The 25,366-nt window shown below is 46.3% G+C and overlaps 2 protein-coding genes across 5 annotated transcripts; both read right to left on the bottom strand.

Moving 5' to 3' along the window:
- Position 1: 1 nt before the first annotated feature.
- LOC119229540 (carbohydrate sulfotransferase 11) lies at positions 2-13,482 on the bottom strand. Of its 3 annotated transcripts, none has more exons than XM_062564186.1 (4): positions 13,302-13,482; positions 10,924-12,515; positions 4,450-4,529; positions 2-1,546 (listed from the first exon to the last, which is right to left on the bottom strand). In XM_062564186.1, exons 2-4 carry the CDS (start codon positions 11,003-11,005, stop codon positions 701-703), a joined length of 1,008 nt encoding a protein of 335 aa, XP_062420170.1. In that variant the 5' UTR covers positions 11,006-12,515; positions 13,302-13,482; the 3' UTR covers positions 2-700. The 3 variants fall into 3 exon arrangements, with proteins under 3 accessions (XP_062420170.1, XP_062420169.1, XP_037345893.2); XM_062564185.1 differs by having other exon boundaries at positions 10,924-12,387; XM_037489996.2 differs by having other exon boundaries at positions 10,924-11,051.
- Positions 13,483-15,017: 1,535 nt separating this feature from the next.
- Positions 15,018-24,371, bottom strand: txnrd3 (thioredoxin reductase 3). Of its 2 annotated transcripts, none has more exons than XM_037490512.2 (16): positions 23,945-24,371; positions 23,371-23,431; positions 22,582-22,691; positions 22,386-22,490; positions 22,216-22,288; positions 21,925-22,107; positions 21,701-21,843; positions 21,371-21,486; positions 20,819-21,044; positions 20,326-20,418; positions 19,927-20,003; positions 18,730-18,886; positions 17,131-17,238; positions 16,855-16,950; positions 16,629-16,763; positions 15,018-15,814 (listed from the first exon to the last, which is right to left on the bottom strand). In XM_037490512.2, exons 1-16 carry the CDS (start codon positions 24,059-24,061, stop codon positions 15,752-15,754), a joined length of 1,863 nt encoding a protein of 620 aa, XP_037346409.2. In that variant the 5' UTR covers positions 24,062-24,371; the 3' UTR covers positions 15,018-15,751. The 2 variants fall into 2 exon arrangements, with proteins under 2 accessions (XP_037346409.2, XP_037346410.2); XM_037490513.2 differs by having other exon boundaries at positions 21,988-22,107; positions 23,945-24,361.
- Positions 24,372-25,366: the final 995 nt, after the last annotated feature.

Here is a 25,366-nt window from a genome sequence, read left to right as displayed (position 1 = left end):
GATTGCTGTATTCTGAAGGATATTTGTACAGTTATCAGAAAAGCTGATATTGAAACCAATAAACAACCTTTCTGAAATGCATTTATTTGATAATTGTGAAGGAAACCAAAGGTCTATTTCGGTTTGTATGACTTGGGGAGTCAGCAATAACACAATAAATAAAGAAATAATTGTTACACAGAAATCTCCTCCTACAGCACAAAGAAATAAACATAGTCAAGAGTTTAGAAAAGTTGTCCTTGTCTGCTGAGGTCAACAATAAGGCTCAGATCAGAGGCACCTAGGTTTGGAGACTTTATCGGTCCCAATACCATTTCAATACTTTCATTGCAGATTACATTAATTATGTGAATTCCACTTAAAAAACAACAAATGGCGAAATTAAATGATACTAAAAATTGACCGGTATTTCACACTTTCAAAGGCAGTGACAGACGTCCACTGGGTCACCATTTACAGTCAAATACTATTTGCCTTCTTTAGGCTACGTAGGCCAAGTATGATCTTGTGATTAAACGTCGTCTCCTGTTTGTATCTTCTGCAGAAGCTTTTCAGTCTATCAAAAAGCTATTTACTTTTAAACTCCAATCAGGACAAGTTCAACCGTATTTACACCGTCCGTAATAAGGCGCAAACGGATAGAAACAGCTCAGAAACTTTACTCCACAAGTCCAGTCCTTGGATGAGCAATGTCCCAGCCTCATCTGAACTTGAGGTAGGCTGGAATTGAGTAGTTGAAGAGCAGGAAGTCCATGCGATAGAGGTTATACAGCTTTTTCTGGTAGAAGGGGCTGATGTTTTGGAAGAACTGGGCCGCCATGTCTCCCGTAGTCCTGGTGCTCTTGGATGAGGCGGGGAAGCTGACCTGGTCCTCCACCCCGGCCAGCTGCAGCACGTAGCGGGAGTCCTGCTCCAGCGTCTCGTACTTACCAACCACGTCGTAGTGGATGAGGCAGGGGTGGCAAAGTGAGTGCACTCGCTCCCAGTGCTCGTTGAAGGGCTCCTCTCGCTGGGTCGCCGGGTCCACGAGGTAATACACAAACTCTGCGAAGGAGACGTCGTTCCCTCTCTGCAGGGCTTCCGGCTGCGGGTCCGGCCGGTGCTGCTGCACGATCTTCGTGCCGTATCGTTTATGGAAGGCGGTGTTGTAGCTCCTTGTGAATTTGTTGCGGTACGCCGACACCAGCCGCTCGAAGGGCTCGCGCACAAAGACAAACTTGAGGTAGGAGCGCAGGCGCTGGTTGATTTGCGAGGCGGAGTACTCCGACAGGGCGCGCAGGTTGCCCGGAATGTGGGCCTTGTTGGCGGGTATCGCCAGCGGGTCTCGGATGGGCCCGGCGACCCCCGTCAGGACCATGAGCACCCGCTTCCAGTTGGTGCAGGCCACTTTGGGCACGTAGCAGTACAGCAAGCCGTGCTGGTCGTCCACGATGACGTGCTTCAGGTCCTCGGGGATGAGCACTCTGCGTTTGCGGGTGTAGGAGCGGCACGCTTCTTCTAACACCTCCCGTCGGCCCTGGTGGACCGCCTGTACTGCTGACTCCACCTAGAGGGAATAGGACCAGACGAATTAAAGGTCTCAATCGCTGGTTTCGTGTCTTCATCAGTACACCGTGAGGCTCGAAGCAGAGTTGAGAACAGCCGTTATCAACTTGAATGACTTCACACAAGAGCTAGCTAGCTACTAGCTTACTGGCTAGCTACTAGCTACTAGCAAGATGTGTAAACAGACTTTGATCAAACTCTGGAATTTAAGCATTCACAAAGTCAGTCAAGTGGAGCAGATACTCACGTATTATCAAAAGACCTATAAAGTTCCCAGAGTAATTACGCTTTTCCCTTAGGAGGCCTTAATCAGGGTCCATCCTCTGATGTCCACATCCCGTCTCAACGGGTCAGCGGGTTCAGCTTGGCCAGCTCGTGGCACAAACGCCTTATTTACTTCTTTCATTTACTCAGCCTGGCGGTCGGAGCCTTGAGCCTCAGTTTGACGCTATGTGTGGCTACGTGTCTACTGGCAGACATCAAGGACACACCAGGAGCGGCCCAAGACTTCAGGGCCAACACTGGCCCCTCTCTCTCTGTACTGTATGTTCACAACACTCTGGAACATTAATTCCTTCATGTGAGAAATGTGCACGATTCAGTAGTTTTCCTGAGGATGTTAAAATAGCCTCCAGGATTCACCGCAAGACCAACATGCCATTAGAGTGCCAGAGCCGAATTGAGCACATGCACATGGGTCAAATGTAGCTTTACGTGGGCCGTGATTCACAGGGGGGGGGGGAATGCATGTCTGCAGTTTCTTCTGCAATATGATCAGAGCAAAATCCATCGAAAGGTGATTTTTCCCCACGTTATGAAATTGGATTACACAAATCATACGAAGCACAAAACACTTTTATTGGACCGTGTTGGTTTGACGGCACAAAGCTCCCCATTTTAATTCATGAGCATTGTTCTCATCTGCAGCAGCTGTCAGCTGCACTGAATCCCCGGTACACTGCCAGCACAGCACCACACGGCACACCGACCAAGTCACTAGAGGACACAAGGGAGCATTTAACAGCCGGACATTGCATTCTGAGGAGAATAAGCTAAATAGAAGAGTGGATACTGGATACTATCAGGTGGCCAGAAATATGACTCCAACCAAGAAATGGCGGTGGTGCTTTCTGTTGTTGGCTAACAAAAGCAATAGGATCATGCAGGTCACTTGTTTATCTACAGCGATTCCCCTTGTCCCAATGTAGCCGATATGTATATATATATATATAAAATTAATATTATATATACATATTATTAATTATTAATATTTTTAAATGAAACACAATGTTATATTTTAGGAATCAGGAACATTTATGTATGTTAGTTATACAAGGAATTTGACACGGCGGTTGGTGCATGACATCAGACCGAAAGACAATGGACAACAACAGATTGTCCCTTGAATAAAAATTAAAAAGTTAAAAATGAATGGTTTAAAATGAAGATGCCTATTTAATTGAAACCAGCTAAGTTGAAAGATGGAAGCATTAATAATACTTCAATGGAGATGAATTCAGGTTGACTTTAATTACCTGTTGAACACATTTCAACATGCATGAACATGAATGCTTTCACATACTGCAGTTATAAAACTAAATACAAAGTGATGAATCCAAATGCCGCAGCACTTTTTTCAACAATGCCGACAGCTTGTTTGTGAGGGGGGGGGGGGGGGGGGGGAATTCAAGTGTTAAGTAACAGAGAAAATAGCACAAGCAGTTAAAAAGTAAATGATGCCAGTTTTCTGGCGCGAGCACCTTCCCTTTCCTCACAGGGAGATTTAACTGAGAGCAGCTGTTGCAGAGCCTCGCAGCCCCCTGCAGCACCGCGGTTCACAGATGGAGGGGTAAAGGGACGATTAAGTCCTGGCTCACATGTGCACGTGCGTCATTGGCAGGATGCATTGTACAAAGTCTCGCTCAACGTATCGAAACTTCTCTCTTTAATGGACCTCTTGTTCTGTAAAAGACAATAAAACCTGCTTCTGCAGCCAGATGTTTTTTTTATTTTATTATAAGCAACGCTGTCAGCTCCTTGCAAACATTCTGTGTGCTTTAGCATAGTGAAACCAGCAGAACACGGGCACCAGTATTTTACACCAGCAAATGCGTCCCTTATAGGACTTAAATGCATAAAGTCAGAGCATTAAATGCTCCTCAATGAACTCAACAGAGATGGTCAACATCTTTTCCATTCAGATAAATCTCCGCAACTGTGCTTATCAAATATGACATGGATGAAGACATCAAAGATGGGTTGGGTTTATCAGACACTTGGTTACACAGATCATTTCCAACCGAGATGGCTTCATGAGGGCTGCTGTAAAACAGATGGATTACATTAGATTCGATTTAAGATGATGTTGATGGTTTAGAAGCATGGGTTTATTCTTCGTAATCCAAATCAGGTTTACACATGGAGTCTGAGCTGGAAGTAATAATCTGACATTTCAGCTTAATTAAAGAATAAGACTAGAAGTCATTTAGCTGCTGGGAAAAGTGTGGCACGCTGCGTTTCCTCAATCCAACTGAGAATCTAAGGCAAGATCTGAAAATAGTCCCCAAAGCTTCAGCTTTTTTGCCAGGAAGAATGGACAAACATCTCAAGATGTACAAGATGTGGAGACAAAAAGACTTGCTGCTGTGTGTGCAGAAAGAGGGGGTGAAGACGTATGCAGCCAAACAATGTCCACCTTGTTTGCACCTTTTTTTATGTTGTGATGTTGTGTTGATCAAATGGGAAAAAGTCTATATGAATTGCAGTTTTTAACAGTACAAAATGGGAAAAGTCATACACACATAATCTGTAGGACACTGTATCACACGTGCGCCTGAATTGCTTCGATTGAGTTCATCATTATAATATATGCTTTAGTAAGGAGTGTGGTCACCGTGCACTGACCTGATCTCCATCATGAAGCGCCTGCAGCGGACTCCTGCGGGACTTCTGCCCATTGCTGCTTTCACCGGGTGGCTCCAGGGCTGAGAACATGTCACAAAACCAGTGAAAAAAGCGTCATAACAGTGCATAACACACAATGGAACAGACTTTTCATTCAACTTAACAAACGGTGGAAGATGAGAAAAACAATACGAATGCAAATATGCACAAACAAGCGGCATTGACTTTAAACAACATAATAATAAAGAAAATTCATTTATAAGGAGCAAATAAGTCAGCAGCGGGGCAGAGAGCACCAGGGTGTATTTATTTATTTATTTATGTTTACTCACGAATCGTTAGGATGGCAGATTCATTTTTACTCTTATTCTGTGGTACACCCAGGAAAAATGTAGCTTAGCTCGAAGACCGCAAACTGGGCTGGAAAAGCTAGGCTGGCCAACTAAAGGCCTCCAAAGCGCACTTTTTATTTAGTACACACTAAATATTTCTTCCCAGCGTTTTGCTTCCGTACAAACCAGCCCACGCTGTATTTTTACTGCGTATAAGGACTGATGTCAATGGTTCTATCTGCCTGGCAACAGTAAGGTAGATAGCAGCGTTTCCCAAAAAGTAGGAACCCTTGTCCAAAGAGCTACTTCATGCCTGTGGATTCATATCAATCATTAAACAACACTTTCACAATAATGAAGTGAGGAAACACTTATTCAGGAAATTGCCAAAGTCTGTCCATCAGCATTACAGTTGCCGTTTACAAAACCTTTGTGACAAAACAAAATTAGGCAACAACGCTGCCAACATACTAATCTATAATAAACACACACAAGTTAGAGCGTGTCACTGCAGACACGATGCGACTGAACAAGTTCCTGTAAAACCCAGACCTTAAGCTGAAAACCTGTTTCACGTGTTCATTTCACAAAGGCTCTCTTCACCGTGTCCTCACTTACACTCCTGTCGAAGTGCCCTTAACTTCAGAATGTTTTAATTGCTTTAAAGCCATCCTCATTGAGTAATCCACGCTTAATGCAGACATTGACACAGGTTGCAGAATTGAAGAGGCAGTAATAACATTTATGGACCCTGTGGACTCATTTTCCAAGTCAATGGCACTTGATGAGTAGTGACATTAATTCAGTGGGCCAATAAGGACAAGAGCGCGGTGTCCCAGTATTGAGCAGACACTCTGTGTGTGTGTGTGTGTGTTTCTTCTCTACACCGAGGTGGCGTTGGGCCATTCCTGTGTGCCAAGCAGCTTACGAGCTGTAAACACATTGACGTGGTCATAACGAAGAGAACCAATGAAACATGCACGGTATTGAATGTGCAGTTTATGACCAAATTAAAGAGGAGTCAATGCGAATATGGGGGATAAAAAGTCAATCTTAAAAGTACAATTTCACGGCGAGTTAGTGACTCTCAAAAAGACTACCAACTGCTTTCTGTCCATCACAGTGGAAACTTTACAGGAGAACGGATCTGCTTTTCTCTTTCGTTACGGAGGTCTGGTGACGTCTATAGTGGTAACCTCTGGTTATACCCAATGAATTAGAGCAAAAGAGACCATGAAAAAAAGAGTATGCTTTAAGGCGGGTTTAAAGAAATTTAAAGTTTTTAAAGCGGTACGAGGTAGGAGGTAGGAGCATTTGATCGCCTGGTTGTGCACGCAGCCACTCGCTGCTTGTTGGTGCTTAACCTGCACCTCTGGATTCCAACCAGATTCAGCTTTAGCCATCGAACAAATCGGGAATCGTTCTGCTTGCAGCACACTGCTCTTTTGACCTTCTTTTTCTCAAGACATGACCACTTCCTCGTGGAAACTACCAGCCATTGAGGAAAACATTTCCAACACGGCTCCTGTCAAAGGAAAGGCCAGTCAGCAGAGTAACGCCTGACATCGGAACCAACGAATGCCTGGCAGCAAGCCGCAACGAGCTGAGATGGCACCTTGGCGGCACCGAAAGCATTGAAATTCATTGTGGGCTGTCACTCCCGCCGCCCATGTCGCATTACTTGGCCACAAAAGGACATTTCTAATCCCCAGTTTTCTTGTGGAGCATTTAACAATGAGCCAGATGGAAACGCCAGGGAGTTGAACGGATTCGATTGTTAAAGCTGGACAGCTGGATATCGGTGGAGCAGAGAGCGGCACAATGCGCATTGTCAAGGGGGGAAAGCGGTATGAAACATGTATTCATACACAACTTCCAAAGCTATGGACTGAAATCATGTGCTATTCAAACCAAACACTGTCCGCGCTGCGGAGATGCCCCTTCCCCACCTACGGCCCATTCAAAGGAAGTCCTGTTGGTTTAACCCTGTCTAGTCCCCAAACCCTGCAGCATTACTCCCGGTTCGCACAGAGCCGAGGGCTCGGGAAATGTAAAATATAGAAAGGCCAATGTGTGTTCCTCCTTTCCAGGCCATAAACGGTGCTCTGTGTGACTGAGGAAAATGCCCCCCCTCCTCTTTCTCTCCTGCCAAAGAGCAGCTTTACTGAGAGACGCACTGTACAAGAGGAAAGCCTGATCCTTTCAGGGCGCAACGTGTGTGTGAAAGGTGTAAGGGCGCAGGCTCGTGGGCAGTGACGAGTTAGTCTATTGACACCTAGATGGATGAACCCAGATGGGAGATTTAAGTCCTCCCAGTCCTGATGACAATGGGAACGGTGGTTGCCTGGTTTTAGTGTACCGTCACACGTTTTGGCAAAAGTGCAATCACACCTGAAAATGGGACATGTGCAACTGGGAGATATGAGAGGTGATGTCCTTTGATCCTTCTGGATCCTTTCCCATGTTTAAATAATCAACCCGAGGCTTGACCGTGTGCCAAACGCACTCTCCTCAAGTCAAGTGACAAACAAGCAGGATGACGTAAAATGGGTTGTTATAGAGAGTCACAGCTGGCGTTGTACAAAGCTTTGCCTGAGAGGTATGTGTTTGGATGGTATTTGGTCATGGACCAAAAGGCTGAAATTCTAACTCGGCGGTTGTGTGTGCAGTTGAATCCAGCCCACATTTAACTAGATAATTGAATACTATTGGTTACTATTGGTGGCCCTCGGAGGAGTAAACAGAGTCATTAGGATTCCTCCTCTGGGGAACTTGACGACATGTATCCCGTCATGGCAATGCGTCGTATATTTGTCTGCTCGATAGCGGAGGCCCAACCGCCGCTGTGTGAACCACGGATCATCCCACGGATCATCCCACAGACCCGAGCAAAACATCATTCTGTGGCGCGCTGGTCTTTTTGAGCAACATCAACCATGTCAACCTGCAAATCAAAACTACTTGAGTTTCCAGCTCTAAAAGCAGATGGTTTCTGTAAACATACAAAAAAAAACTCCAGGGGTACAGCTGTGTCATGAATATGCAGCTGGCTGAAGGCCACCAGCAGGGCCGCGCCTCATCCTTCATTAAACAACTCCCCGGAGGGCAGTTGATCCGACGGCAGTTGGATGCCGGACCGATTTTCAACTGGCACGACGTGGAGATTAGGTCACGCTGTTCCTGCGTGTGCTGTTTATAGTTGGAACAAAGTTGTGTCAACAAGTTTTCATGAGACTACAGGGATGCACACTGATGCCATGTTCAAATTATTTCCTTAGAGTTCCATGGAGCAATCTGGTTGGTGCGCTGCAGGTGCTCCAACCAACGTGGAGTCATGATGATTTAAGCGTTCAGGGATCAAGTCCAGAAGGTATGAGGTGGGGGTACCTCTGCAGCAGTAGCTCCAAAGATCAAGCAATAGCTTTCTGCTGGTAATTATATAACTAACAAGCTGCCAGATAACCATGGACTCACATCTGTACAGCAGTGTTCCAAGGGGACGCAGAGCAGAAGAGCCTGACAATGCAATAAAACATGTACCGCATTCCACAACAGGCTGCCCCATGGTCCCTGGGTGCTCGTACCTGAGGGAGCTTTTATAGAGGAAACACACCTGCCCTCGTATTTAAGACGCCGCACGTTGGCATAAATGCTCCTGATGATGATGATGAGTCATGTCTTCTGGGAAAGAAGAGGAGATATCCTTTTAAATCTCAAAGAGTTAACGAAAAGTCTCCCAATGTGCGGCATACGCTTCCACTCAAATCAAAAGATTAGTCAAGATGAAACTATATTGGAAACAAGGAAAAATCACGTGAAACCAATGTGGCAGATTTTGCACGAGCAGTAAAAACCCAGATGTCACAACTGGTTAACAGTCGTCTTTTTGCATTGTGGGAGGCACCTCATGTTCCGTAAAAGTACTATTTTCATCCTCTGCGTCCATGAGAGTGCAGCCTACACGACATGCACAGACAGCCCACTCTGCAATTATCCTAAATTTACATTTACACAGCGAAATATGTGCAGAAAGGGTAGATGACTGTTAAAGTTTTATCTATGCTATTTGCATCTGTCCCTATCTAAATAAACTTGATAATAATAATAATAATATAAATGGTGTCATCTTGTGGTATTAACACGCTCAGAAGATGAAATTTACTACAAAGTCTGAGTCCGCAAGTTGTGACCATACACTGTTTTAAGAAGCAAAGCACAGAGTGACCAATGACCGGAAGATACCATATTTGAAATGCTCAAGAGTGCAAGTGGTAGCATCAGTGAGCTGTCAATCACAGTAAGCCCACCCTTTTTGTGAAATCTACGATTGAGACCGTACACTTCAGTTTGCAATGTTTACAGTTTGCACTGGTGACTTCCTGATAGACTTTTATAGATTACCTTAAAATGTTGTGCTTTTTACTCATGTGCGCTGAACCAAAGGGACCAACCAACCAACCAACCCACCAACCAACCCACCAACCAACCCACCAACCAACCAACTAACCCACCAACCAACTAACCAACCAACCAGCCCACCCATCATTCCACATTCCACACTCATTCATTCATAGAAAGCTACCATCTGCGGCACGTCAGTTAATGATATAGCTTCCTACATTTTGGCCTCCCTCTGATCTGAGTTCATTGTGGAACTGATGAGTAGTTGGTAGATGGAACAAAAAAATGTAAAACTATGCTTGAAGGAAACATCGGAGGGTACTTTGCATTAGAGAGGTTACCTCTGACCTGTTGAGCGGCTCAAATGTGTCTCATGTTTGAGCCATTAAAGCTGCCTGTCTTTAGCTTTAAATCAGTTTAAATGAGTTCCAGATATGCAGCCGGTCTGTGCTATTTGCATTTAGAACGCCTCTGCTCGCCCTCTAGGCCAAAGGTCATATTGTTTGTTTGAATACTAGATATATATATATATATATATATATCTGCAAGTTAGCAGCCACGTAACAAAGGAATGCGGCACTAGGTCAGAGCTGCAGTCAATTTGTCATCTAGTTTTTTGTTTTTTTTAACAGAATCTGGCAAAATACAACCTCAAAGAACACAATGGATTAAAACAACCGCATTGATAATGGCTTTATTAATTTAGCAGCAAGTCCATATGCACATTAGATGGAAAGCCACAGCAAGGGCGTTAGTGATGGCTCTGTTGAAGTGGTGCCATTTGAGCTGATACCAGTGAGTCAGGGCCTGAATCCAAAGCATAAATAAAGGAACATTAAATGGTGATCCAAAGCCTTTAAATGGTTTTCCATTAGAATGTTCACTTCAAGTATGATTTAAAACAGAGGAGCCCATTAAAAGGGAGGCAGAAAAAACCTCCTGGATTGCATCATGAGGGACTGATGAGCAATGAACAAACACCAACAAGGGGTTTTCTATTGGACCTTAAAGCTTTGCATAGCTCCCAAAAACGTACTTCTCTAATGCAACGACACATTTCAAGAAAAGAAGCTTTTTTTTCGGGGGCCGTATGATGGGATGGATTGTGCCCCCACAAGAGGCGGCTCCTCCATGGATACCCAATAGCTCTAAAGGTTCTTTGGCCCTGGCCTCACAGCACACGAACACCCAGCACGGACTGACAGATAAACCCAATACGCTCCCAAAACGTATGGGCTATACGAGATTTCTTTGCCCCCCCCCCGGTAGAGCTCTGAATGAGACCCTTTGTGTGTGGCTAAGAGCGAGAGGGACCCTGGAAGAGGCTGGAAACAGCTCCCACCTCTCCCAGCCTTCCTCCAGGTGACGTTAGCCGCGGATCTGCAGGACACCAGGATGGACACCAGGATGGACACCAGGGTGGGAGTGTGGATGGGAGGATGTAGTGCACCGGGGGCCCCAGTGACGGCTCCCAGAGACACACAGGGGTCCCTTCATCACGACGACCAGGGCTTCAAATGAAGCGCTTCTCACACAGCGTACTGGAGCCTAATTATTGCGCGACTAGTGCAGGGCGTGAATACAATTATCACTACAATGTGATGACAATGGGTTATGTATTCTAGGTTAAATAGATGGGGTGGTGATGAAGAAATGTAACATGTGGTATCCTCGCCTGGATGAGGCTTCCGAGTGGTTTTACAGCAGAAAAAAGACAGAACGTGGAACAGAGTCCTCTCACCTGGCGTCAGGCTGCTGTTGAAGAAGAGGAGGAGGACCATGAGGAAGCAGCCCAGGCACAAGAACACTTCGGCTTTCCTCATCCTCACTCAGCGGGAACGACCGGGAAGCTGAGCCAAGTCCCGCCAGCTGGGTTCATGCGAAGAAGAAGAAGAAAAGAAGAAGAAGAAGCAGGTTCTTTCTTTTTGGGGGGGTTCCGGCAGGCGGCGGCAACGTCTACTTTATCCCCGGTGAGGGCACCGGCCCGGCGGCTCTAGGACCGTTCCCGTGCCGGGTCTGTCGGCACATGTCCGCTCGTGCAGCCCGGAGGGAAATGAGCGGCGCCTCGCTGCAGGACGTCGCCGTGTCCCCGTTCACGTGCGGCCCGGTTACTGTCACGTGACGGCGCGCCGGTTCGGGAGCGCTGGAGGAGGCTCCACAACAGAGGCCGCCGGTCTGTTTGTTTAAAGGGGGGAGGAGGGGCGTCCATCCAGACCGTTGGTTCATTTGTTAACCCCTTACTCCCTAAACACTACCCGCGGGCCGTGCTGGAAAATACTTCCGGTTGGACCTTTCAAGGTAAAAGAAAAACCCACCTGGGGCCTCAATATGTCTATTATTTCTGTATCTTTTAATTTTATGTTCATTATAACTTCATTATAACTTTATTTGTATTTTTAAATGTAGAAGTAAAGAGGTGAAAATCAAAGATCATTCAACTAAATAGGAATATAATATGAAAGCCCATCTCTGCACCTGTAGGCCATTATAAAGAGAAACTTTTTCAAGCAATGAAATCACACATACATTATATACCAAGTCTTAATCAAGTCTTAATCCGAGATGCTACGTTTTTTTCACGGTGAAAAATGATGATGAGAATGCGTGTGGTGATTTTATGCTTTTATTTTGAAAGCCACCATCAGAGGACCTCCATCGCTTAACGTTCATCTGTGGTTATCTTTACACAGCTTCAGTGTTGCAAGCTGCCACATGTGTCAGTGAGCATGACCCCCTTTGACTGATGGCCGAGTCATCTGCTGTGGATTTCTGCTCCCATCGTCCCAACGCCACTTCAGGAATTACTGTTTATCTTAATGTGGGATGGATTCTCCAGCCAACAGTGATCCCACCGTACTCACGTCAAACACATACAAAAGGTCAAAGACCAAGGTCAGATCACAATGAACCAGCTACAAAGTACCATAACAGAGATACCCTGGTAGAAATACTGCAGGAATACAGGAATTCTTTGGTATGTTCACATTTAGGTGGATGTAATTGGGTGACTACTCCAAACCCCAGGCCCCGAGGGGCGGTGGAGCGCTGTGAAGAGACTTGCTGGTGTTTACCGTGGAGTGGAATGATGGGCAATGGTCACGGGGTTAAGGCCGGTCAGCGCACGCATTCTCTCAGGACTGACCAAAGGAAGAAGAGGTGCAGACTGGAATAACTCCACCGGGGTCAGCGTTTCGGGGTTGGTGTGCTAAGTGATCGGAGAGGGAAGTGATGAAGGAGAACCCCTGCGGTCACTGCTGGTCACGGTGATTTAGTAAAAGGACATTATCTGTCTCTATCTGGAACACAGTCATGTGCTTGGGGCTCCGTCATTTCCTGTCAGTTAGAAAATAGTGGATGGATGCAGGAGGACGAGACGATTACAGGACAGAAAAAAAGAAAGCCCTGTAAAAGCAGTGGCAACTTTTCAACTCTCGGCTATAAATCAAAAATATGGTACTTGACAGTTTAAATTATTGATGTCTCAAAGAAACATTGTCGACAAAGTATGGAAATACAAAAGCACACAACAGGGTCTGACTCGTGCTGCGCCTCTTCTCTCTCCTCCTCTTATAAAAGTTGCTCAGAAGATCATTGCTAACACATTTTGTGCAGCAGGGGACAGGAGAGGGGGGGGGGGGACAGAGACACACTAGTTTATGGGGAACATGTTGTTCAAAGCAGACTGCTGCAAGGTTCATCAAGAACAAACTGACATTTTATACTCATTTTAATGCAGAATTTAAAGTAGGTGAGGAAACTAAAAACAGCTGGGGGGAGGGGGGGTGATGGTGTAACCTCGCTCACGGTGCAACAAAACTTATCCCAGAGAAAAAGAAATGGCCTCAAAGTGATGCGCCAGAACAGGCGTGTGTGAGGGTGTGCTGCTCTCTGCAGGCCACTCACTGTATGACACAATGAAGAGAGGCCAAGCATTCATGTAAAGAAAGCTTATCTCTATATTATCTGTTTTTTAATTAACGTTGTCACAATATTTATCCATTTGAAAATGTTAGCATATATGTCGTGCAAACTAGTCCATCTATTTGTACACGAGTCGCTGTCGGCTGAATCGAGACACCTTGCCAAAGACGGAGCAAATGAATCATGAATGTCCCTTACCTTTGACGTTTGGGACAAAATGAGCTGTTTCTCTGCTGCGAGGCCTGCACTAAAGCCTCTTCCACAGTGCTTGTCAGCACTCAGCGTTCTGATAGTTTCCATGTGTACGGTCCACACAGATGTGGTTTTAGCCTCAAATCTTAGTAGCTCAGTGGGCTGTTTCAGGTGATACTTCTTTGTGTGTTTTATTGATTTATTTCTTCACTGGTAACATTTAAACTGATTTGTACACACCAGAACACTCACAAGGGTTATTACCCTTTTGTCCTGAAAGAAAGAAGAAAAAAAAAAACGCATTTCCAGAGTTATTACACGTTTTATCATAGAATGCCAACAGGCCAAAGAACTAGATGGCTCTAACTTAGGAAGTATTAATATCAGACATTGATTAACAAACATTAATCCTACATGGATCCAGATAACTCAAAATACGTCCATGTTTAACAGCTTGTCATTCAGTTAAATCTGAGTCATTCAAAAGTCCTCAGACTTATTTTACGATAGTCAATCATTTCCAGCAAACCCAACACAAAGGGAATTTTTCAGGTCGTTATGTTTGCCCAACGGCTGTGATATATGAACGATTTGATGACACGCGTGCCTTGCAAGCCTATTGCGAAATTTAGCAAGTCACGGTGAAATAAGGAGGACTTCTCGGTAATCTGACAGGAGTTTCCTTCTGGCCTCTTCTAGCTTTTCCAGCACTGCGTCAGCTAAGGCCTGCCTTTGGAATGAGGGAAATATTTATGTAGATTTAAATCAAACTGGAAAAAGGTCTGAATAATGATGAACATAACACAGGTAAGCAAAGAGATCCGAGTCACGAGAGAGAGGACGAGGTCCCACAGAAGTTCACGAGGCTCCGCTCAGTCTCCTCTTCCTCCTCCTGTAAATATCTCATCTCTGGTTTATGGTCCAGCTCCCTGGACTCTCAACGAGGAGGACCATCGTGCGCCAAACGGGCCGCTGGAGCATCGGACCAAACCGCGCCGTCCGGCCTGAGCAATCAAAGCCCAGCGTTGCCATGGTGACCGTGTTCTCAGATGTAAGGCAGACAAAAGCTTCACACCAGCCCGGGCGCTATTGATGACTGACCCCCCCCTCCAGAGAAAATGATGCTGTTATATTCTCCACACCTCTCTGATGTACATCAATGGGCTCTACTGTACCAGCTCCAGGAGAAGCTCTCGCCTCGCTGCTGTGGAGCCGCTGGGTTATTTTAGGAAGCGAGCGACACAAGGGTCGACATGAAATAAAGGATCACATGAAACGGGGGGGGGGGGGGGGGGGGGGGGGGAAAGGGACAATGACCAATTCATTATGAAATCAGAGATTTATGGTCATCACATTCCATGTGAACAGAAGGGAGAAGTTCTATTGAAGGAATTTTAAAAGGTCCCTTTTTATTTAAATTAAAATACCCTCATCGGTGGCATGTGGCTGAAAGGCCACGAAAAGGCATCTTATACAGATTAAATGTGCCATATCACCTCATAAAATACAGGGGGAGAATAATTAAGTAACAAAAACAATGTCTCATGTCTGTAATATAACAGCATTATAACCACAGGAAACACCGTAACTGTTGGTTCATTACCTCAGAAGATGCGTAAAAATGTTTGCCATTATAATTTCTTTAACAGTTTTGGACTGCGCGCAGCTTAATAAAAACATTTAGGAAGGTCTTTGAGTATAATAAGTGAAAAGACACTGAAGGTGAATTCATCCTTTATTAAATCTTATGAAGTAATCTACAGCAACCAACAAGACATTTGTACAGAAGTCGCTCACCTGTAGAGGACAGTATGAGAATACAATGATCTAGAATGTTTACCATTCACATACAGCAGTGATGGGACAACGGATCATTCAATTTAAATAGTTGAAACCTGCGAAAAGGTCATTATTTTTCTACAGTAGAAATTCAGGTCGGATTGTGGATTACATTTTAACCTGAGGAGGTTTGAAAGGATTTTCCTCGGCTCCTGATGTCGTTTAGATGAATACTTGAGGCAAATGAGTCCTGGTGCACGTAGCACAGGCAGCTACTTGCACCAGCATGACGAGAAGAGTTTGCTGTTGGGGGGGGGGGGTGGATTGGTCAAAGGGGGTTGGGGCCGCCATCGGGCGCTCCTGCTGAGGGACATCGATCCTCGCCCACCTCAGTGATTTCAGGTTACGGGCCAGGATGTCACAAACAGCCCAAACACACACGTGTGTGTGTGTTTGGTGCTCCTCAACAAGAACACACAGGTGGAGCCCATTGGGGTAAAAAAATAACAAAATCAGCAGAGTAACCCCACTGTTCAGCAGGTTGCACTCACATCAGAACTTGCGCCTGTCAGTCGCCTCCGCCCCCCCCCCACGTATCTGGGAGGGGAGGCGGGACTAAAGCGGTGGAGCGAGAGTCTTAACGTGAGCGCAGCCCGCTAAACGAGCAGGGTTTAACCTCAGCAGCCGCTCTGAGCGATGTTTCCGCCGGATCTCTTGGTCACGTCCAGCGTGGTGAAGACCTGAAACCAGCAGGAGAAACAGTTGTTACGCTGCCCTTTCACTAAAAGGTACCATTTGTTTTTTTAAAAGGATAACTGGAATTGAACCATTCAAAAGTCATTGGTCAAGTGAGTCTGGAGAACAAAAAGTTCCGAAACAAAAGGGCTCTGTGGAGGATCTAGAGAAACCGAGTCATAACATCTGGACGAGGACTTTACTATGCAGAACCTTGGTCATCTAGTCTCATTACATTGGAGAGAACAGGAGATGTAGGATTCTTTTTTAAACTACAGTTGGAGACAGAATATGTAATATATGTGCACAACACGGGGAAATGAAAGGTGCCCTGCTGTCATTCAACTTAACTGAAAGAAAATGGAAATGCAAGTACTGAATATCTTCAAAGGACTGAGTGGATTAATGCTGCATTAACATAATCAACAAGTAACACGGAGATCTTCAATTAAGTTAATGAGGCACATTACACTTCTCAGTGGGCGGAAGGAACAGAAATTTAAATATTTAACAGGCTTAGAATCTGCAAATTGGGATTGAAGAGGCTCCTAAAGTGGTACGTTTGGTGAACAAACGTGTGCTGGGCCACAAGACTTCGACAACCATAATTAAAATGGAAGCACCGACACCCGTGCACAGCCTTCTGTCAGGGCAGCCATGTTTTTTAGTTTGGAACATGTACCCTAAATTCACAGTAAATCAGTCCTCCTGTAACTGGTCGAGGACGAGTAGTGGTTTGTAAACTGGAAGCAGAACTGAGACCCAAGAGAGAAGGAAGGCTAAAAATAAATCAATCTATAAAGACATGCGCCGACTCACCTCAGCGCACGTTGGGTGGATGCCGATGGTGCCGTCCAGCTGCTCCTTGGTGGCGCCACATTTCATGGCCACGCCGAAGCCCTGCGTAACCTCTCCGGCGTTGGGCCCAAGGTAGTGGAACCCGATGACTCGATCCTACGGCAACAGCAAAAACACGGTCATTGGCGCGCCGCAACAGGCGGTCGACGCGATGGGACTGTGGGGGGGGGGCAGCTGCCCATCTCACGTTGTCCAGCTTGTTGCAGATGAGCTTGGCGTAGCACTGGTTGTTGTCTCTGCCGGGCACAGTGAACTCCAGGGGCCAGAACAGACTGTGGTACACCTGAGGGCCACAGACAACTCATTAAAAACCATGAGCCAGGCAGGCTGGTTTTTAATGCTTATCCATTAACACAAGTCCACTGTTCCCGCAGCTAAACTGAGATTGACACACACAAATGTTCTTCTACTCATTGTATTACATTGAGAGATGGACTCGAGCGAGTCACGGTGTGTGTGTTACCTCAATGTGGTCCTCTCCATAGAGCTCGGTGGCCCTCTCCTCTGACAGACCACAGGAGCCGTACTCCAGCGGGGTGAAGACTGTAGTGGGAACGTTGATGTAGTCGCACTGCATCAAAAAAGAAAAAAAACTGGTTGTTAGGGAAATAAAAGCGGTTTTGTTTGCCGTGCGCCAAGCGATGCTACAGCGGTCATTCATGGGGCAGCAGGTCTGGTTGTCATGGTTCCTGTTGCGCGTCTTGTTTTCCCAGCCGTTATGTGATGGGGGAGGGACAAAGTGCTTACAGGTGGAAGCGGTCAGCGTCTGATGGATTACGGTGCAGGAGACTTTACAGGAGCACGGCGTGATGGAACCAGCATCCTCCCAGAGCTGACGCTGGTTTTTGTTGTTTTGGGGGAGTGATCATCAGCATCAGGTTTTTGAGGGATGAACAGACACTTTGAGTGGTTGGATTGGGGCGTCATAGGGGTTTGCTTAACGGATTGTTGCACCAGGGTACAGCAGGTGCAACGTAAGGCAAGGCGGGAGGAGGGAGGGGGGGGGATGGCAGATTTATGTACTTTAGGCCAAGACCATGAGGTGAATTGTTAAAGCATTCTTTTTCACTTTGGCAGCTAAAATATCATTTGTTTGATGAGATCACCTGTGGGACAGGTTGGAGCGGTAATTTGTGCATACATCAAAAAAGTATTCTCTATGTATTTTGCAGGATCTTGATTAGGGTTGGGTATCAAGAATCGATTGGAATCGGAACTAGCTTTGCGATTTACCCGGTATCGTTCAAAAGTTTAAAATTCGATTCCTAGTTTCGATTGTCAGTCCGCCGGCGCCGACCGGAAATAGAAACCGCTGAACACCAACGAAGAAGCGTCCACCGGAAGTGTTGGCGTAACATCGCGATCGAACATGTATAGCGTGCGTCGGCGGTTCAAAGTGTGGTTACACTTCTCGAAACAAACCGAAAACTCGGCAAAAAACTCCAGGTTGTTGTGAATTTGTGACGCATCAGACCAGTGTGCGCGCCGGTGCCGGGTGGCCCGAGCAGAGCGGTCCTATCTGTTAAAATGAGCAGTGAGGCTGGCGCTGCAAAGAAAGAAAAAAAAGATCCGCGCGTCGACCGTCAGCAGCCCCCCGTCAGCAAAAGTGTCCCTGATTTGAGTTTGGGAGAGTTGCGCGCTCTCTGGTGGAAAGTGTACCCCTGTTAAAATATATTCATAATGTTTATACAATATTCAAGTTCATAGTTTGATATTATTATTGTAGTTGAAAACAGCCCTGTTAGAAATTCATAGTAAAGTTAATAAAGAGTTCATAGAATTAACATTGATGGAGAAGGTCAGACTATTTCCTTCAGAAAGACCCTTGGTTTAAAATATCTTAAACTTAAACTTTTTTGACCATGCCTCTTAAAAGAATCGGAATCGAGAATCGCTGGGAACCGGAATCGAAACCAGGAATCGGAATCGCTCAAATTCAAACGATACCCAACCCTAATCTTGATGCGGTGTTTAGATTCACACTTTTCACGTTAAAAGCATCAAAAGTCAAGTCTTTGCTGCTTGTAGACAGCCTGAGTGCGTGCGTAGTGGCGACGAGCACCTTGAGCGTGGCGCCCTTGTAGAGGCGTCGCGCCAGCAGCTTGCCGGCCTGGATGGCCACAGGGGTCAGCTCCCACTTTCCCTCCAGAATGTCTCCAATGGCGTAGATGTGGGGCACGTTTGTCTGCTCTTCATCGTTCACCGGGACCTTCCCATTCCTGTGCACGCACGCACGGACAGACAGACACACACCAGCATTAGGTCCTATACTTTGTCCGTATGCTACTGATACAACAGTAAAGACACACTTTGGCATCGTCGATATTTCTTGTGACCCATTAACCGAAAGCACGGATAAACATTTATTTACCCACATCCGCGCAGAACAACGCAACGTTGAAAGTCACAAACAGCAGCTTATTTATTGTAGGAACTGTGATGGTATTAATATTGTACTTAAAACTACTTGTTCTGGAGACAAACTTGGTCTTGGTGCATCCGTCCTGATTAACTGGAGCGTTAATTATTAAAGTTCAACAGTGACTGGTCTCTACTGTTGCTTCACTTTTAACAAAACAATTGTTCTGAACTTCTGTCCAAACTGGTTTGGACCTTTAATCTTCAAGTTGCGATTGTAAAAACAATCCCACTAGGGTACATATCCCGCTGCTCTTATTGGTTGTTCTCGCCGATCTGATTGAGTCTGGACATTTTGTTCCCCTCTGAAAATTGAAAATGTACGAGCGCTTCATGGCGGATTTGCACACATTTGCGTTTTGGTGACGTCAGCCCTTTCAAACGGTACCAACGACAACTCAGACAAAGGAAGGAGTCAAACAGAACCATAGTAGTTTTCTAATAAAGCCCTGTGTTCCTTCAGGTATAACTGAGGTCATAAGACTAGGCCCATGTGACCCACAGCCCCCGTCTCCAACCTTTGAAGAACTTCCGCAGTACAAAGGTTTAACTTTATGTCTAAATTTAAAAAAAAGTAAAAATGTTGTCTATTATGGAAAAAAGCAGAAAATGCACCACAAGGCAGCAGCTTGAAAGACGCTTATCATCCAATTTCATAATTAAAAAGCAGCTGACACTTCATGGTGGGGAAGGCGCCCCCCCCCCCTCTCACAACCCCTCCCCTGCAGGGAGCCCTGGGACGGTAGAAACTGCTGAATCACTCTGACTGGACAAACCCGTCTTAAAGGCACAGGCCGTCCTGTGTAGTGCGCTGGATGTGTGGACGAGGTAGTAAACTTACTTGGGATTGACTTTGACCCCGATCTTGTCCAGGCCGACCTTGTCTGTGCACGAGTCTCTGCCCACTGCTATCAGCACCTGAGGAACAAGGAAGCGGGATTCTAGTTAATAAAGGTCCTCATCGTCGGCTTAGTCGGGAAAGTTGCTTGTGTTTTAAGAGCAGCTGAATGTAGTGCTAAAAGAGGAAAACTCATTTTTAAATACATTTGTTAGTTGGAAAGTTTACAAATGTTTTGTTTCATCATGGTTGCTTTCCTGCTTTTTGAGACTTGCCAAAAGGAGCTAGCCAGCAGCGCTAACATACGCTGAGTAATAGTTTTAAAAGTTCAACACCAGCTTAGCGAGTTTTGAGGCTAGACTGGTAGCATTAGCTTCACAGGTCTATTTATTGAGTACGCACCGTGTTGTACTCTCCCTCGATGACCTCATCAGTCTCTGTGGATTTGGCCGTAACCTTCAGCCTGCCGGGAGTGCCTGCTTCCAGCTCTTCTACCTGACACACACAGGGAAGTCAGTCTTTGCATTCCTGTCAAGTGCCAATAAAAACGTATGACACAACATGGGACAATAAATCTGATTCTGCACAATTAAGTGATTGCATTACTATTGTTAAAAGGAAAGACTTGCACATGCTTTGTATTTTAGATGCGCTATATACACACATTTCCACATCAGCCAATCATTTAGAAATACAACCTTCATTTTGCTGCGTAGGTGAAAGGGCTGCTTCAGCTCAAACACTATTCAATTACATGTATTTAGCATAGCCCTACACAGTGTTTCACCCTGGGGGGGGGTAGTAGTAGTCGGGCAAAACACTGCTACATCCTCCGTCCTGGGACACTGGCACCGACCCTGTCCCAGGATGGACAGAACATGTCCCCGCGGCTCACCTTCACCGGGACGTATTTGCGGAGGAACTTTACTCCGTGCTCCTCCATGTGCTGCCCGGCCCGGTTGGCCATGTCCTGGTCGAAGCCCCTCAGCAGGATGGAGCGGACCATGACGGTGACGTCGAGACCCAGGCCGGCCAGGAAGCCGCCACACTCCAGCGCCACGTACGACGCCCCGATCACCAGGGTCTTCCCCGGGCAGTGGGGTAGCGAGAAGAGGTCGTCGCTGATAAAAAGAAAAACGCAGAAGGCTAGCCGATAGGTCTGCTATACAACGCAAACCTGGCGGCGACGCCAAAATAGCTGGAAAATATGAGGGTGGTGAGGTGCGTCTGCAGTTTGAGGGACTAGGTGAGCAGGCCATTTGTAGGTCGTCAAAGCAGCAGCACAAGATCATTCTAACAGCTGGGAGGAGCTTTCCGTGGAGGTTACAAGCAGGCAGATCATTAAAAGCCAGCACGTGTTCTCAGGGATCACAAAAGTTCAGACATTTGTGTCCCCATCCCAGAGCTGGACAGCCTGTGATCAGAAAGCCTGCCGGTGCGCTCCCACCTGGTGATGCAGTACTCCTTGTCTCCAGGGATGCCGAGGTAGCGCGGCCTCTCGCCCGTAGCCAAGATGAACTTAGCCGCTGTGTGAAACGTCTCCTTCCCTCGTTTGTTGGTCGCCTGGCAGGAAACACCCAAAAAGAAACTCAGAGGTGGCAATGTCAACTGACTCACCGGCCCAGTGGTTTTCGATGTGGTTTGCAGGGTGTTTAGATATTTGTTTTGGGTGCAGTTAGCATTTGGAGGGCCAAAGAAACAACAATGTTGAAAGGCAGGTAATACACACTAAACTTGTACCATTACGATTCATTTCTTATCAGAAGTGCTCATTCACCTTGATTTTGTGCGGTTCAATGAACTCTGCATAAGCGTTGACATAGTTGACGTTCTTGTCCCTCAGTGCCACCCTGTAGCCCCAGTTCAGGGAGCCGATGTAGTTGTTCACTGCCGTCTTCATTGTGTCCCAGTTGTGCGTCACTGCAAGCGGACAAGGCGGCCGTTAGCAGAGTCTATGCAGCGCTGACGAGAGACCATTGACCGGGCCGGCCTCTGATTTACCACGGCAAGCGGGCGCGGTGTCCCCCCTCCGTGACCTCCGGGGGCAGCGCTCTGAGTCCTCACCTGTCTCGCTGAACTCCCAGCCAAACTTGCGGGCGTCCTGCAGGGAGGTGCTCAGCACGGCGGTCTGGTGCATCAGCTTCTTGGGAATACAACCCACGTTTACACAGGTTCCGCCAAGACCTGCAGGGCCGCAGCGGTTTACGCATTAACGGTGTGCGAGAATGGACTCAAACGCGTCTGAGGCGTCACAAGCATCTCACAAAGTATCCTAAAGAGGAGGCCGCTCACCCCAGGTGGTTCCCTTTGGCGTGGGCACAACGTAGTCCAGTACCATGACCTTCTTCCCCAGCATTGCAGCTTCCTGTTGAAAACAAAGACTGTTACTGCCCCAGAACGTAAATGTGGGACGTCCCAACGCTCTTCTTTGAGAAGTGGTAAACTGTTCAAGGGGGAGTCACCTTTGAGCATGCCAGGCCCCCGGATCCTCCTCCGATGACGATCAGGTCGTACTCGTAGGCCTCTTCTCCGCTCAGCAGCTGCTTCAGGCTGCCGTCTTCGTGAGCCTGACGAGAGCATCAACTCGAGCGTTAATAAGGATTCTGAGCACCAAAACCACCCGAACCCCTTCCACTATTCACTCGCTCAGTTCCTCACCTGCAGCGTTTTGTCGCAGCCGCCGACATGCATCTTGTTGATGAAGACATTAGGGACGCTTTTCTGTCCAGTCATCTCAAGCAGCATGTCCTGGTAGTTGGTTCCATCCTCTGGAAGGAAGAATAATTAGTTGTTACTGTATACCAGTAAGCACCCACTCAATATGAGGAGCATCATTACAAGTGTCTTTCTGTATGACTACTTCAGTCCGAGCGTCAACAGAGGCTGTGCTCAAGGTGTCACCTCCCTTTCAAAAGGTCTCATGTAGACACTGTCACCTTCCCAACCACACTGTTGCTATGGCTGCCCTCTGTCTAATATGCCAACTAAAGGAGACTGTGGGGGGGGGGGGTGGTTCTAGCCAATCGTATTTCAACACATCGACAGCTGAAGATCGATCACTCTGGCCAGTAATATCATTGATGCTGATTAAGCTCGTCAGTCGCTCCCTTTGTGCTCCGGTGGAGGGACAGCTGACAGCGTGACACAAGTAACCCCACAGAGGTTAGTGTTGACGGAGACAGTAAGGACAGGGTGTCATCAGAGAGTGACAGACCGGGGAAATGCAACATCCTCACTGCATCACGGAGGATTGCACACATGTAGCAGAAAACATCAGGGTCAAACCCAACGGCAATGCAGTTGGTGTTTTGTGTCAAGGAGATAAAACTCGAAACCTTTAAAAAAGGTATTTGTGAGCTTCTCCTAAAATGGTGTACAAAACGTATGGTGAGCAGACATTTTAAAAAGTTTTTTTTTTTTTTAAACGTAAAATAATCTTTATCTTACCGATTAGATCCAGCTCCACCACGTTACAAGCCACATTCAACTCTTTGAACAAGTCTTTCACCTACAAACACACGAAAGGGTAAAAACGGTTAAACGGTTTCCTCATCACACCAGAAACCACACGCTCACACTAGAAACAGTCTCAGGTTTATGAAATGAGGCTTAATGCGTGCTGGTAATGAATAACCCGTTTAGTTAGCCTCACAGATTAGCACAGTGGTGCTATCGCTGCTGTGGGACAGCTCGAGTTACGTTAGCTGGTAACTTTGAATTATGCAACCAACTATTCGAAGAAGTGCGACTACTATCGCATATGGCTGCTAACGGGACATTATCTCTAACACATACCGACCCGAGGTCAGTTCGGTCAATCGTCTCATGTGATTTGGTTCATTTATAATGAACAGCGCTTGAACCGGCTTCAGACGGAGACTAGTCGCTGGTAGCTCTGGCTCGGACAAGGGGAAGCCAGCAACTAGACGGGGCCCGTGTGCGCTTCGTGGAGGAAGATGGAAGTTTGCAACCGGCGTATGCGAGGTCTCCTTCTTCGTCAAACAAAATAGAGCTGCCTTACCGTGACACAGTACGGACAGTAGCTTTTACTGAAGACCATCACTTGATGGGAGTCAATAAGCTGCTGTATCCGGGACTTGAGCTCTTTCTTCCCGGTGTCATTGTCGATGGGAGGCATTGTGGAGGTGCTTCCTTCTCCCGGCACAGAGCGAGCTTCAAGAGACGACTTGCGAGAAAATACCGCGGCCCCAGGAAGTTTACAACCGGCGTCTCTCTCAGCAAACGCACGAGCGCCTCACGCTCGTTTCTCCGAGAAAAAGAACCACTAAAAAACGTGTACGCGTTGAGCTCGGTTGTTCTCCCTTCGCTGTCAGCAGCTCGTCTACCGTCCGCGCCAAACGTCTTTTACCTTGTCTTGTCCCGTTGATTTGGGTGCGCTCGATCTGATCACCGTGTCACCACATATTCCATATGCTCACTGTCGCGAAGAGAAGGAACTCCGCCCACGCGGTCGACCGCGGACAACAAAACGTACGTACCGTACTAACGTCACGAGGGTTGCGTATTTACATGCTGTAAAAGCACAGGAACTAATGTCGTAATACTATAATATACTAATATTCGTAATTAGTTAAATGTATAAGCCGCGTGTTTTTTAAAATTAAAAACGACACATTGTACTGGCTGAGATGATGAAATGGACGGGCCGATAGGCGCCTCTAAGCTCTAAGACAGCTTTTGGGGAATAAGTGAAGCCGAGAGGAGCATGGAGCATATATTTTTGCATTGTATTATTGATAACATACAAATATATGTTGATAATAATACATGGAAGTTCAGAGCATGCCAGATGTATATTTCCACATTGCGCTATGACCTGTGGCCAGTGAGCAATGAGTTGGTTATGTACCGCCATCTGCCAGTGAAATCACGCAATGACAAGACACCGGAGCATCGGGTATCCTTTTATCCCCGACACGGTGGTTTATTTATGTCTGATCATGGACTATCCCCATTATCACCTCAGTGTACATTCACTTCCACCAAATGTTCATTTGGAGAATACTGTACTATAGATTTAATGTGGTATGCAGACCCAATAGATCTGTACAACCCCATATTATTTATTTTGTCAGATAGCAACAAACTGTACCAAACGCACAAGGGGCTTTTCCATGGTAATGTAATAATAATAAAATATTTCTGTTGGGAGGATGGGGATCTACGGGTCAATACTTCTATGTTCAATTTGGAGCGAAACCAATCAACTGGGCAAATCGTAACCGACAAGCTTATGAGGCATTCGTTGATATAAATGGCTAATAAAATGTCTTATAAATCCATATCCGACATGGTGACGTGACAAACAATTTAATTGTAATAAAAAAACTTTCTATAATATTTCTGATTCATGGAATCCAAAAAAAAAACCCGGAACGTTTGAGGCGCACATGAAGGCAGCATCACCCGCGCACGTCACGTC

This window comes from Pungitius pungitius, chromosome 8 (genome assembly GCF_949316345.1).
Source record: "Pungitius pungitius chromosome 8, fPunPun2.1, whole genome shotgun sequence".
In the NCBI taxonomy this organism is placed as follows: domain Eukaryota; kingdom Metazoa; phylum Chordata; class Actinopteri; order Perciformes; family Gasterosteidae; genus Pungitius; species Pungitius pungitius.
Note: the sequence above shows the minus strand (reverse complement) of the source record. Positions and strands in the feature narration are given on the sequence as shown.